Source organism: Microchirus variegatus (genome assembly GCF_963457635.1).
Source record: "Microchirus variegatus genome assembly, chromosome: 19".
Classification (NCBI taxonomy): Eukaryota; Metazoa; Chordata; class Actinopteri; order Pleuronectiformes; family Soleidae; genus Microchirus; species Microchirus variegatus.
Window position 1 is genome coordinate 9,488,669 of NC_139820.1, and position 13,695 is coordinate 9,502,363.

General features: G+C 45.5%; 1 protein-coding gene across 1 annotated transcript; it reads right to left on the reverse strand.

Moving 5' to 3' along the window:
* Positions 1–2,316: 2,316 nt before the first annotated feature.
* samd1b (sterile alpha motif domain containing 1b) lies at positions 2,317–8,391 on the reverse strand (the record flags this gene model as incomplete). Its single annotated transcript, XM_083905699.1, has 6 exons — positions 2,317–2,460; positions 2,559–2,673; positions 3,835–3,952; positions 5,579–5,685; positions 5,909–6,159; positions 7,177–8,391. 6 exons carry the CDS (start codon positions 8,389–8,391, stop codon positions 2,317–2,319), a joined length of 1,950 nt encoding a protein of 649 aa, XP_083761825.1.
* Between the last annotated feature and the right edge of the window lie 5,304 nt (positions 8,392–13,695).

Here is a 13,695-nt window from a genome sequence, read left to right on the forward strand (position 1 = left end):
GAAAGCAGGGCATTTAAGTAGAAGGACGCAATTTCTTTATCTCGAACAAGAGCTAACAACAGTGGTGGCAATACCACAACAAACATGATCAATTTTAGGCTAGCTTTACACGACAACGATCCACCGCAAAAGTGACGTTTCGAGTGACTTTTTATTCCGTGTTTCGACAATCGTCTTTGGGTGTAAATCTGCACGCACGCGGTGACGCAAAAGTGTGTGGAATTTGATGTAGTATGCATGTCAGGTGGCTAGGTGGCACTGCGTAGCACTGCCATACAGCAACACCAGGAGCGCGCGTATCGCGTGACGCCAACGCGTACGGGAGGATAGCCAGCGTGAGCAGCTCAGAGCACACTTTTGCGTTTTTCAACCCTTTAGACGGTAACGCGGCGGTGGAGCGTTTTTAAGATTTCCACTCTGGAGGGTGGGTTCATTTTTTTTTGCGTTTTTAAGCCCCTCGGTTTCACCCGGGAGCGTTGTCGCGTAAAGTGTTGTCTTGGTCTCATGATTTGAAGATCATGATGAAGACGACCGTTTGAATACAATAGAGAAGGTCAACTTAAGTTCACCTGTAAATTCTGAAATTGAATCCAAAAGCCAAACATCCCTAACTTTTTGTGAGTAGTGTATATTTTTTATCTGTGAAAATGAGCCCCGTTATGAAAGAGCGCATCGCACAGCGACCATGTTTGTTCTTGGCTTCTGTAGAGATGAGAGGTAGATGAGGTTTAAAAGAAATGTGGCGTGGAGGACGGACTGAAAACATTCACAAAGGGAAACCATATTTCGTGAACAGATTGCAGAAAACCTGGAATGATTGCTTGTACAAGTGCGGGGGGTGGGGGTGGGGGTGGGGGTTGTTGGGGGGACGACACGACAGTGTTTGGTTTCTCAGGTTTGAGTTTTTGTAAAAACGGTAAAAAAATGCTGGTGGTACACGATGACTCGAATGATTCCGCTCCATCGTCCGCTACCTAAAGTTACAGCTGCGATTCGCGCATGTTGATTAATGCGTTAAATGGCGTGAATGTTTCAATATATTTACATATTCACATTGATTGTTCTGCTCCCATTCGCTGGTGTGTCCACTCTGGAGTCGGTGGCATTAGATCAGTCCAGTCTCCGCTTTGCTCTCAGAGGAGTTCCGACATTCCTCATGAACTACTACACGTTAACCCTTTAACACCGAATTACACGATGGTCCGTGCTAACACTAGGTTGTGCAGGTTATTGCAGTGATTTCACTCGCGCTGTTGCAGGAAGCTGACAAATCAGTGTCTTTGTCGCCAGAGTCTGCAAGCGGTCTGAAAAAGTCTGGAATCGTGACGTAAGGATTCCGTCTCCTGAACAGCAGATCCTCCTGCTCCGGGCGCTAGTTCGGGCACGTCCGGTTGCGTACATTGAACCGCAGAAGAAGAATAACATAAGTTGTGGAGGTGTTTCACTTGCGACAGTGTCTACTGACTCTGGGTCCGACTCCGGGTCAATGAGGGACTATGATGGGGAGTCGTGATGAAGCCATTTAAAAATGTTTTGATAATGAGTAGCAGTGCATCCACCGTTCCAGAGGTGGGAGCTGCGCTTCTGAAAGCTGACGTTGCTAATTACGTCACTTCCAGGTACCTGGCCAATCACAAGACAGTTGGGAAAGCTCTCGTTGGCTGGCCAATCACAACACAGTTCTGTCTTCTGGGGCTGAGATTTCGGTCTGAAACAGCGCGGCTGAACTGTGCCGTACCGAGGCCAGTTGATGCGAGCTGGGACCATCGTGGAAAAGGCGACAAGGTCAAACATCTAGGGGGGAGTTATTATCAGATTATTGCTTTGACCAGTGACTCTTTGTTGTTTATATAAGATCGTGACCTGTGCATCGGATCGCATCCTGGTGTTGACGACTACACCAGAATCTCAACCCTCCAGTCCAGTTCCTGGGAATGTATTTCATTTGGTCAACTTCTAATCCAGCATTCTCTGTCTTTGTTGTGTTCATCGGGACAAAAAAAAACACACAGGCTGAATAAAAATGGATCTCTTTGAAAATGAGTTTAAAGACAAAACCACCTCTCGCAGTTTTATCAAGAAAGTGCTTGACGCTGGTAGATGAAGAGAGATCGCAAGACTGTCTCAGACGTCCTGTTTTCTCCCTCAAACATTCGTGTAAAAGAAAGTCCCTGTTGTCCAGGAAAATCCAGCCGACATTTGTGGGCCAAGAGGAAGAGAAACAGAGGTGTGCATGTCTGTCTAAAAAGTAGAGTGTTTCATGCATGCATTTTCATAGAACTTGCGCGATAGGCCGATGCAAACGTAACTGCGCCGTTAGCAGTCGTCGTCGTCAAAGTGCGTTTTCTGCAGCACCTTCACGTGATGCTCGTAGATCTTGAGGGCGGGGCCGAGCCTGATTGACAGGCCGGTCAAGACGTCGGCGCGCTGCATGAGGAGCAGAGACTTGCCATCGACTTCCTAATGAGGAGAGCAGAGCTTACCGTGAGAGGAGGGTTAAAGCACAGTCCCGTCTGTGGTGCCCTCTAGTGGGTTTTAAAGGGAATTCAAAGACTCACCTGGGTCCGAAAGGCAGCTGCCTGCTCAGGGAAACCAGCTGCTGTGAAATAACTGACCACATCAGACACTGTCCAGTCCAGCGGGCTTCCACTGGCCGCCTCACACTTCTTCAACCTAGAAATATGTGGTAGAGCACATTACAGGTACTTTCATTGTACTACTTTACTTTTACTAAATCTCGACAGTCGTATCTCCCTCTTAAAGTCCTAGTAGAGACTCTGAACCATGATTTTACAACATCTCGTGGCCAAGTGGAAAAGGAACTTGGCTTGTAACCGGAGGGTTGGGGGTCACCCCTCAGCAAGGTACCCAACCCCCATTGCTCCCCGGGCGCTGCTCAGTGGCTACTCGCTGCTAACTAATTCTAGGAAGGTTTCTAGTAGAGGATGGATGGGTTAAATGCAGGGAAGGAATTTCCCTCTGCAGGACTAATAAATGTATTATTGCAATTCTCCGTATGATGGTTTAGACCAGTCATCTGTCCGGCGACTGCAGCTGGTCCAGAACGCTGCCTTTTTTTGATTTTAGCGCCAAAATCCCGACTAAAACCCCCTTGTTATTCTAGGAATTCTTCTTCTTTTTTTTCTCTCGACGGAATCTCAAATTTGACCACCTATCGTGCGTGAAAACGGATTCGATAAAATAATGGAATTGTGAAAAACCATTGGAAAATGGCTCAGTAGTGCCCCCCTCAGGTCAAAAGCCTACGGAGCAGCCGAAATTATTAAGTTGCGCCGAATTTCACGAGATTTGGCGGGAACATCGGTCGGCCCAAGACGAACAAAAAATCCTCTTGGGACCATAATCTCGACTCAACAGGAAGTCGGCCATCTTGGATTTGGAGTCCATCTTGGCGTTTTGCAAGCCATTGGAATTTTGGCGAATTTCGACAATTTGCCACGAAACTTACCCACTTACTCGGCCTGGTAGCGGTGCGAGGGCCCGCACAACGCTGCTTGCAGCTTTAATTTATTATTGATTATATTTGTTATACATTTAACTCTGTAAAGCACGTTGGTCAAACTGGGTTGTTTTTAAATGTGTACTTGTTGAGCCTACATTTATACATTTTCTGCTGTGATCCATCAACCCAAAAAAGTCGATTTGTAAGTCCCTATGTAGTATTTAATGTGTCACATTAAAACGATTCAAAGTTGTTGTTTGATTGCCCTGGTTTCCGGCAAATTTTACATGAAAAATGACTTCATATCAGACACAAAAAAAGCATGCGAGGGGCTGCTTTCAGTGATGAATCAGTATGTCTGCCGTACTCACCCCGCACTACTAACTCCTCCATTTATCACTCGCTCTTCAGAGAGGCCGGAGTCTCCTGGGGAAGCGGTGGGTGTGAGCAGGCAGGACGACACACCCACCTCTGTCTTACACTCCACAGCTACGAGGGGGGGGGGGGGGGGGATAAAACGTGAAGTGCAGCGTGACTTCCTGTTACCACAAAACGCATACATGCAAGAAAAAAACGTGTATATTTCGGAAGCGGAACAACTCACCGGTGAAGGCTGAGGAGGCAAGGTTGATTGGTTCACGCTGCTGCTGATTCTGTGACGTCCGATGAGGGGGGGGGGGGGGGTCAAACAGGTATATACCAAATACAAAATGAGCGCAGATAATTAAATAAATTCTCTGATGATAGTGCTCCGTCTACAGGACTCAGGCTTCATGACGAAAAAAAGTTGTTGTGGTAAATGTACGGTGGCCTGGAAGCGCAAACCATTATTACACGTCCCGAAACATACGAATTCAAGTCGAAGCTAATTTTCATTTTCAAAAAAACGCCACAGTTGCTACGAATCCGTGTATCAAGTGTATCGTAACCCGGTATAACAGGCTATAACCTAGGCTATAATCTAGCCTAGGCTGCTTTAATCCCAGGTTTATTCTGGACTGGGGTTATACTATGGACTGTTACACCAGAACGATAAATCTGCCTGCAAATCAACAAAAGAATTAAATTTTTATTACACTACACTGTACTATGGTGACGTTATTGAATGTTTTTTTCGGGCGTTGCACTTTGTAGACGGTCCCTAGGCGTCGGTCTCACTGACGACTGCAGGTAGAGATCAACGTAGTTGAAAGACGGCTCTTTTTTGACGAAAACAATGTTGTTGCTTGTCGTCTAAAATTCAAAATATGTCTCGCATGCGTTGTTGATGATCGCGGAAGTTCGAATCTGTGAGTAACTTCCTGAAACCCTGAGGGAAACCCTCGCTAAGTGACACACAGATTTTTACAGAAAGGGAATTTAAATTTTTTGAAAACAAATATACACCAGCAAACTCCTGGAATAAGTTCTTTATTCGGCCAATTTTATACAGAACCACTTCCTTGCAACCTGGCTTTCAAAATAAAAGCCACTTCGGACTTTGGCTTTTTACTCCTTCTTGTATCAAACCTTTGCCATAACGTTCACTGTATTAGTAAAATAAACGTTTCACTGTCCTTCCACAAACTTTGTAAATAAATAACTTTAAAGGTGCATTATGTAATAAATCTAAAGCAACTGGCCATAAAATCCTTCTAATGTGTCACAGAGACTCAGGAATAATGAGTCTCTGTGACTCATTTTTTAATATTTGCATTAAAAAAAATATTTTGCAGACTGCAAATCATGTTTATGTTTTGAAATCCTGTTTTGGCATGTGGCGCCACCTACCGCCGTCTACCAATCATTGCAGTCAGTAGAGTCTCAGCTGCCGAGCAACCACGGGTTGCCAGTTACGTCAACAAACGAAACCTAAAAGACCTCGGTATTTTGAATTTGAATGTAGTAACCGTTTTTGGCCACATTCTTACATATGACACCTTTAAATTTAAAAAGTAATTTGGTATATTCCTTTCCTGTAAGGGACTGTGGCTGTATCATGTTGTTATACATAATGTTTTGCACTTCCAGGCCACCGTATAAATGCAATACAGAAAAAAATAACAATAAAACCCTTATTCAGGACAATTCACGGTAAATAAAAAAAACAAAAAAAAAAACACGAAAGACGCTCACTAACCTGTGCCGCCATTGGCGGCGGATCTGTGAGGACAGCGCTGTCCTCCAGGCGTCCACCGTTACACTGAGACAGTGAAGCTTCCTGGACGGGTGGGGACAGAGCCCTGATGAGGGAATCCGGAATCTCTGAGCAGCCAAACGCAGAAGGGACAAAGATTAGGAACAAAAAAGAGAGAACAACCAACAAAGAGCCTGATATCTAATTATCTGGTTTTGATATTAACGGCTTGTATGTGATGCAATAACATCGACTTTATAATAATAAAAATGCCCACAACTTGTGTTACTTTACACTCACACACACCTTTGACTATGTGCTGCTGCTGCTGCTGCTGCTGCTGCTGGTGGGGGCTCCCCTGCTCTGATGCTGCCTGAATCTCAGGATCTTCTGCAGGTACATCAGTGAGCCCTGGTTCGGTTGCCATGGCTACCGGCGATCGTCCTCCCTCCTCATCAGAACTCCGGGGATCACCATCCTCCCTCTCCCCTTCTGCTTCTTCTTCTTCTTCTTCTTTCTCTTCCCGTTCATCTTCTCCGTCCATCTGCTCTTCCTCCTGGACTGGAGAGGAGGGCGGCGGCGGCGGCGGCTGCTGCTGCTGCTGCAGTGACAACATAAACTTATATCAAAAGTAAGAAAAAAATGGCACCCTTAAAGAGAAGTGTGGGGGGTCAAGGCATCTCTTAGTCTTTGGGTTTGCTGAGCAACACGTGAGTTTAATCCGAAAGTTCCTGCAGGGGAGATGGAAGACACACACAAGCCACCTTTTGTGGATAACTCCAGTGTGTGTGTGTGTGTGTTTGTGTGTGTGTGAGAGAGAGAGGAAAGGGAGCAGAGCGAGCGAGCGCGCGCTGACGGTGATTACAAAGGCACGAGACGTGAAGATAACAACAACAACAACAGCAACACCTCTCCATGACTCTCGTGAAAAAAACGATAAACGTGTGATCGGCATGAACAATACATGACGCGCGGGTGCAGCGCGCGCGGCACGTCTCAAGTTTACAGACACCGCCTACCGCGCGGCGGAGGCGGCGGCAGGCGGCAGGCGGCAGGCGGCAGGCGGCAGGCCCCAGACACCGCGACGCGCACGGATAAAGTTCCTGAAAGAGAGGAATCACAATGTTTACTGACACACGAGAGATTGTGACAATGAAACGAGGGGGCTGCGCGTGACCACGTCGCGCACAGACGCTCTTTTACGGAGGTCGCGCGCGCGCGCTTATCCCGAGAGCGGAGCAGCCGCGGCGATAACACTGAGCGGCACACACACACACACACACACACACACACACACACACACACACACACACACACACACACACACACACACACACACACACACACACACACACACACACACACACACACACACACACACACACACACACACACACACACACACACACACACACACAAAGACACAGAGGCACTTTTGCGTCAAGGTTTTAAGAGAAAAAAAACCAAAAATATTTGGCGCAGGGCGCTGAGCGCGTGCGTCCTGATGTAGTTTCGCCATCAAATCACGCGCACGCACGCACACAGTTCTGCACATTTTACTGGGGCGTGTTGGAAATATCAAGTTGTCGTTTCTCACCTTCCTCGCCGTGCTCCGGTCCTGCGGCGCGCTCTTCCCAAGTCCGTCAGCGGGCGCATTCTTCGGCATCGGCTCCTCCACCTCCATCCCCCGCAACGGAAGAGTGATGTTCCCACAGCGGGTCCTGCGCAGCCTGCCTCTCGCCACCTCTCTCTCCATGACCACTTTGACTTTGCCGCGGGTCAGCTTCTCCTCTGACAGCTGCTCCTGGCTGCTCAGATAACCCAAAATCTCCTTGAGCCCCAGTGGTTTTATCATGTGGCCTCTGGTCGCGGCAGTGGCAGCGGCAGCGGCAGCGGCGGGGGCCCCTCGGAGGCTCCTCTCGGACAGACTGCGAACAGAAGCGACCAGTCTGTCGCCCAGGTTGGAGTTGGCGTGGTTCCCCGCTCCTCCTCCGACTCGAAGTTTGGGTTTGTGGGGCGCAGTCTGCCTCTGCTGTGGAGGGAGGCTGCTGCTGCTGCTGCTGCTGCTGACGCTCCCTGAGCAAGTTTTGTTCTCACTGTCAGCTCCGGACACACGAGGCGCGTTTCCTCCGTCAACTGCAACGTCTTTTCCCGGCGTTGTCCTGCTGCCATCGCCGTGGTGGCATGCGCTTGTCCCCAGTCCGGGACCGGGCGGCGGAGAGCCCCACAGTCCCCGCTCTCCTAATCCCTTGTCTCTCGTTGCACTTGCTTTCTCCTCTTTACAGCCGCTCCCGACGGCGCAGCCCGTTGTTGCGCCACAGCAGAGGCACCCGTTTCCGCTACTTGGGCTGGAGGCAGGCTTCGGCTTCTTGGCAGCGGTGCTGGCTGATGTTTGAGTGTGGGGATCTGGGCTGGGCTCCGACTCCTCTGCCTCCTCCTGGTCGCTGAAGCTGTGCGCACTGTCGCCGTTGTTGTTCAGATGGTCGTGTTTGGTTCTCTCCCTCGCTGCCTCCGCGCCGCCGCCGCCGCCGCCACCGCCGCCGCCGCCAGCCGCCGTAAACTCACTCTTCTTTCTGCTTTTCCTCTGCACCTTCGCCGCGTTTCTGTAAGAGATGGAGCCCTTGTAGCTAACTTTGAGCACGGTCTGCTCTTGAATCAGTTTTTCCAGTTCTATCCTGGTTCGGTCCGGGTCTGACCCGTGTCGTCTCCGGACCATTCGACAAATCCTCTCCAGGTCTGGACGGGCTTTCCTCGAGCGGAGAGAGTCGATTGTCTCCAGGATCCACTCTCGGTACTTGTTGGGCTCGGACATCTTCTGCTGCGGGTGCCGGATGAGGCTTTGGCCCGAGTGCGTCTGTTGTCTCACAAGTGACGCTGCTGTGTCAAAAGCTGAGCAGCCGGAGTGCGATCCCCCCCGGCAGGAGAACGAGGACGGAAGCCTGGCTGGTACGCTTGCGTTCGCTGGCCACATTGTGCGCTTAAGGTAGACCGAAGATGGCGCCGATTGTCTCAGACGCAGACACGGACGCAATTGGCATTTAAGGTGGAATTGTCTCGCTTTTAGCGCACGGGTGATAAATAAATACATATATACATCTATATATATACACATATACACATACATACATATATACACATATAAGTATACATATATACATATATATATATATATATATATATACATACATATATACACATATATATATATACATACATATATACACATACACACATATATACATACATACATACACACACACACACACACACACACACACACACACACGTATATATATATATATATACATACATATATGTATAGCCTGAATCAATTACACACACAAAAGTGATCCAACAGGAAGGGAAAACACCACCGCTGGAGTTACATTTAAATAAATACAAGTAAAAACAAGCCAAATTAAAAAGGTGATGTGAAACTAAACTAAAAAAAGCATTTAAAAAAGGCAAAAATAAAGGATGTTAAATTCCCTAAAAGTAAATTGACATCACTTTCCCAAAACGTTTTTTGGTCACCACAAAAATGTAAACCCACACAAAGCCTAATCCCTGACTTTAACCATAACCTTACATCGCCATACACTGCCTCACTCAGACCAGGTTTTTGGTTCCCATAAGGGCTACTGGTCCAGATAAGGTCAGTGTTTTCATCCTCAAGAGGGAACAAATACAAGTCCAAGACAAACGCATGTGCGCAATTCCAGTAGAATTTTACCAGTAAAACTTTATTGGAATGGTACTAATGTTGCAAAATATTACACTTCATGTTTTCTGTGTCACTATTCCCGTGACTTTGGATGCTTCCCTTTGCAATGTGTGTGTGTGTGTGTGTGTGTGGGGGGGGGGGGGTTAACATGGTTTACATTGGAGAGGGAGAGGGAGGGGGAGGGTCTCATTTCCCTAAAAAGTGCGACAGCATGAACCAGCATTGTGCCTGCATCGACAAGGAGGAAGTTGTATCACTGCAAAAACACCAAAGAGACACCGAATAATATTGTATTATAACTTCAAACAGTTGGTCCATGATGACAGAGTCAACACTGAACTCGACATGGAGGAAATACAGCAAATGTGAAGTCACATAATAATAACAACAACAATAATCATAATCATAATAATAATCATAATAATAAAGTGGTTTCTAAATAAGATGCAAGATACAAGTGTGCATCTAACTACATGTAGGTGGAGCCACCCTGCAGCTTTCGACACCGTTTATCTGCCAGTGTTTGTTTGTTTTCAGCAGGTTCACCTTTTGCAGAAGGGAAAAGTGCAAACAGTGCTCACTGGTCGACCTCTGGATATGAAGGAGTGATGAATCGTGAACGGGGGAGGCTAATACTTGGGAAAGGACCCAATTGCTCACAATTGTTAGTTTTTTTCGCTTTCCTGACGTGGTACTTGGTGTGATTACTTTTCTTGGGACTATGCTGTACTTGAGCATCGGCTGACAGCATGGAGAGAGTTAAAGGTCCAGTGTGTAACATTTAGCTACCAACAAAGTGTGTTTGTACGCGGGTATAGCCACTTCAAGCCACTTTTATGTGTACTTAAAGGGGACATATTATATCCGTTTGGTCATTAACAGACAAGAGGTAACATTATTCATCTGAAAATGTCAAGAAATACTATCAAGAGGTAACATTATTCATCTGAAAATGTCAAGAAATACTATCAGATCTGACTGATATTAAAGTAGACATATTATACTCTATTTCCCCAAGTTAAACTAGTTCCCTGGTGCCCTAATGAACATGCCTGTGACACGTGACAAGGATGAAGCACCACAGCAGTGCAATCACCCTGCCAAAACAGCCCTGTTCAGAACGCTCGGTTTAGTAGTATCTCTTTAGGTCCACCTTAAAAAAAAAAGTAAAAGAAAACTAGCCAGAGGCTACTGGGAGCTAACGGCAGTTAGCATTTGGAAAAGTGATGATTTGCAGGCTCTAGCAGGCACATTGCCGTCATATATAACATGTATCCACTGGACAGATAAATCCACTGAAGTTTGTGTAGAACTCTGTGCTGCACTGTGCAGCCAAGAATACATCTTTTCGCAGACTTCGGTTTTTTGGATACCTTTGCCCTTGCCAGCACGCGTGTTTTACCAGGACCACAAAAACATGAGCGAATCATCTTTTTTCACACTTTGCTGCCTGATAGGGCCCCCGGAGTCCCGAATATAAGGATTTAAATGATTAAAAAGTTGATTTTGCATAATATGTCCCCATTAAGCTTCATTTTACAGAGGCTGCCTTGTTTCCTCGCCACGTTTCTCGAACAGTCCGAACGCAAAAACCAGCTAAGATGTTAGTTTTGCTTTATTTTTTATTTTTTTAAAGCACAAATGATGATGAACAACATCCTTTCTGGTTTGTGAAGTGAGTGGAGAGTCCTCCATTTGTTCCAATCCTCAGTCTCACCGTGAGATGTCACTAATTCTTACACACTGGAACTTAATCATGATGCGAGTTTTAACGCTGTCCCGTATGGCATTATTGATTGGCAGATGAGTTGAGTGCATACCTGCTGCATCGAGAATGTTAATTTTCATAGGACCAATCACAGGAACAACATTTAAAGTTGTGTTCGGTGATCAATTAGTCCTGGCCCAGTCATATGGACTGGGGAAATAAAAATAAATAAGTGCCGTCATCCAGGTGTCTCAGCTGAGGCTTGGAGAGTCTAAAAAAACAACCCGAAACCACAAAAAAAAACAAAAAAAAAACAGAGTAGATGTAGAATCAAGAATATTTGGCCTCGGCTACAAGTGTCACATTTATGGAAGTGCAATAAGAAATCACTGGAATGGCCCTTTAAAACGTCCATTAATTCAGCTGATACTGTGCTTACATGGTGCATATCCCTAATTAGTTTCTGTTTAAATCACTCGGCACACAGTGATCCAGGGGCCACATAACAATCCCAACATTGCATGACTGTACATCATGTACAGAAAGGAGGAGGGATGTTGTTGTTATATGGACCCAAAGCTCCTGCAGTAGAAGACTCATTCGGCCATTGACACTGAGCTTCATTGACCTAAATATACTCCGGAATCAGATCCTTTAGCTCATCCTGCAAAACTGCAGTCATTTTACATATCATCCCATATGACAAAGAGGACACACACACACGCACACATACAACTACACATAATACACATTTGTGTAATTTCGGAGAAAAGGCTTGTTACATTTTCCCTTATCGGAACAATTTTGGACAAAGCATACAAATGTGATTTTAAAAAAACAACAACAAAAAAACACCCCGAGTTTAAAACGATATGCGGAAAAAAAACAACAAGAGTGCGGCTGTGGGAAACCAAATCAGTGTAACGTTAAAATACAGCATCTTAATAAGAACTCCGCCATTGTGGCTCAGGAGACACGGAAACACCGGAGTTGCCGTGTGTGTATTGTACTGTAAAATAAATGGGCAAGATGTACACTGTGCGTCTGTTTTGTCAGTTTCTACTATATAGCCTTCCCCCAACAAAGTGCTAAGTAGAACCATATACGGTTCTTCGGCTTGTCCTCATAGGAGAACCTTTTTTGGCTCCAGGTAGAACCTTTTTATAACCCTTTTGGAGGGTTCCACCAAGAACCCTTTTAAGAACCCTTTACTCGGAAAGGGGTTTTAAAGGGTTCTCTGGATCAAAATGGTTCTTACTGTAACTATTATTGTGACCAAGAACCCTTGAAAAACCATTTCTTCGGGAAAGGGTTTTTCAGAGGCAAATGGTTCCAGGTAGAACCTCCGCCCTTGTAGAAGGACCCTTTTGGAACCCTTATTTCTAAGAGTGTACTAGTCCTCTTTATGACACCGCCACATCAAAAATTTAAATTCTAATTAAAGTGAGCATCTTAAACACAAAAATAAGAGTCGAGTTGCTGTAAAATGGTCCAACCTCGCAAGTGATTATACTAAGGGTTCCAAAAGGGTCCTTCTACAAGGGCTGAGGTTCTACCCGGAAATATTTGCTTCCCCGAAGAAAGGGTTTTACAAGGGTTCTTGGTGACACTAATGGTTCCAGTAAGAAACATTTTCATCCAGAGAACCTTTTAAAAACCCCTTTCCTGAATAAAGGGTTTTAAAAGGGTTCTTGGTGGAATCCTCCAAAAGGGTTCCAGGTTGAACCTTTATACAAAAGGTTCTACCTGGAGCCAAAAAGGGTTCTCCTATGAGGACAAGCCGAAGATCGATAGAACCCTATATGGTTCTACTTAGCACTTTTATTTCATTGAGTGTAGGAGAACACTTTTTGGCTCCAGGTAGAACCTCTTTATAAAGGTTACACCTGTAACCCTTTTGGAGAGTTCCACCAAGAACCCTTTTAAAACCCTTTATTCAGGAAAGGGGTTTTAAAGGGTTCTCTGGATGTAAACCATTAGTGTTACCAAGAATCCCTTCTTCGGGAAAGGGTTTTTCAGAAGCAAATGGTTCCAGGTAGAACCTCAGCCCTTGTAGAAGGACCCTTTTGGGACCCTTGTTTCTAAGAGTGTAAATATAATGCATTATTATTATTATTATTATTATTATTATATGGTTCTACTTAGCACTTTTATTTCTAAGAGTGTAGAGGAGAGGGCGTCTATAGAAGACCATAAAATCAAGCCACACTATCCAGAAGAACGCCAACAACATGGTCAGAGGAAGTCTGCTTCGGGGTCTCTTTCACTTGCAGTTGAATCAGGGCCAAATTGTCGATTCGATTCTGACGAGAAAGTGTTTTTTTCAGACCAAGCAGAGTTGTTGAAAGTCAGCAAAACCAAATCTCGCCGAAAAAGGGAAAACGGTGGAAGACGCTGGAGCAGAACTCCTCATTTTCCCTCACGATCAACTTCTACTGTATATAAAGAAGGATCCAAAATACCTTCTTCACTCACCGATCGGAACGCTTTCTGTCATTAACATGTCTATTAAATGATATGTTCAAACCTGAGACACCACTGTGATACGACACCATTAAAACATTTGAGATATTGTTTCCTTTTCTCCATTTCCTGGTGTGTTAGCATGACATGACATCATTAGTACCACTAGAATCTAATGACATTTAAAAAAAACAAAACGTAGTGCTGTAGATATGCACAAA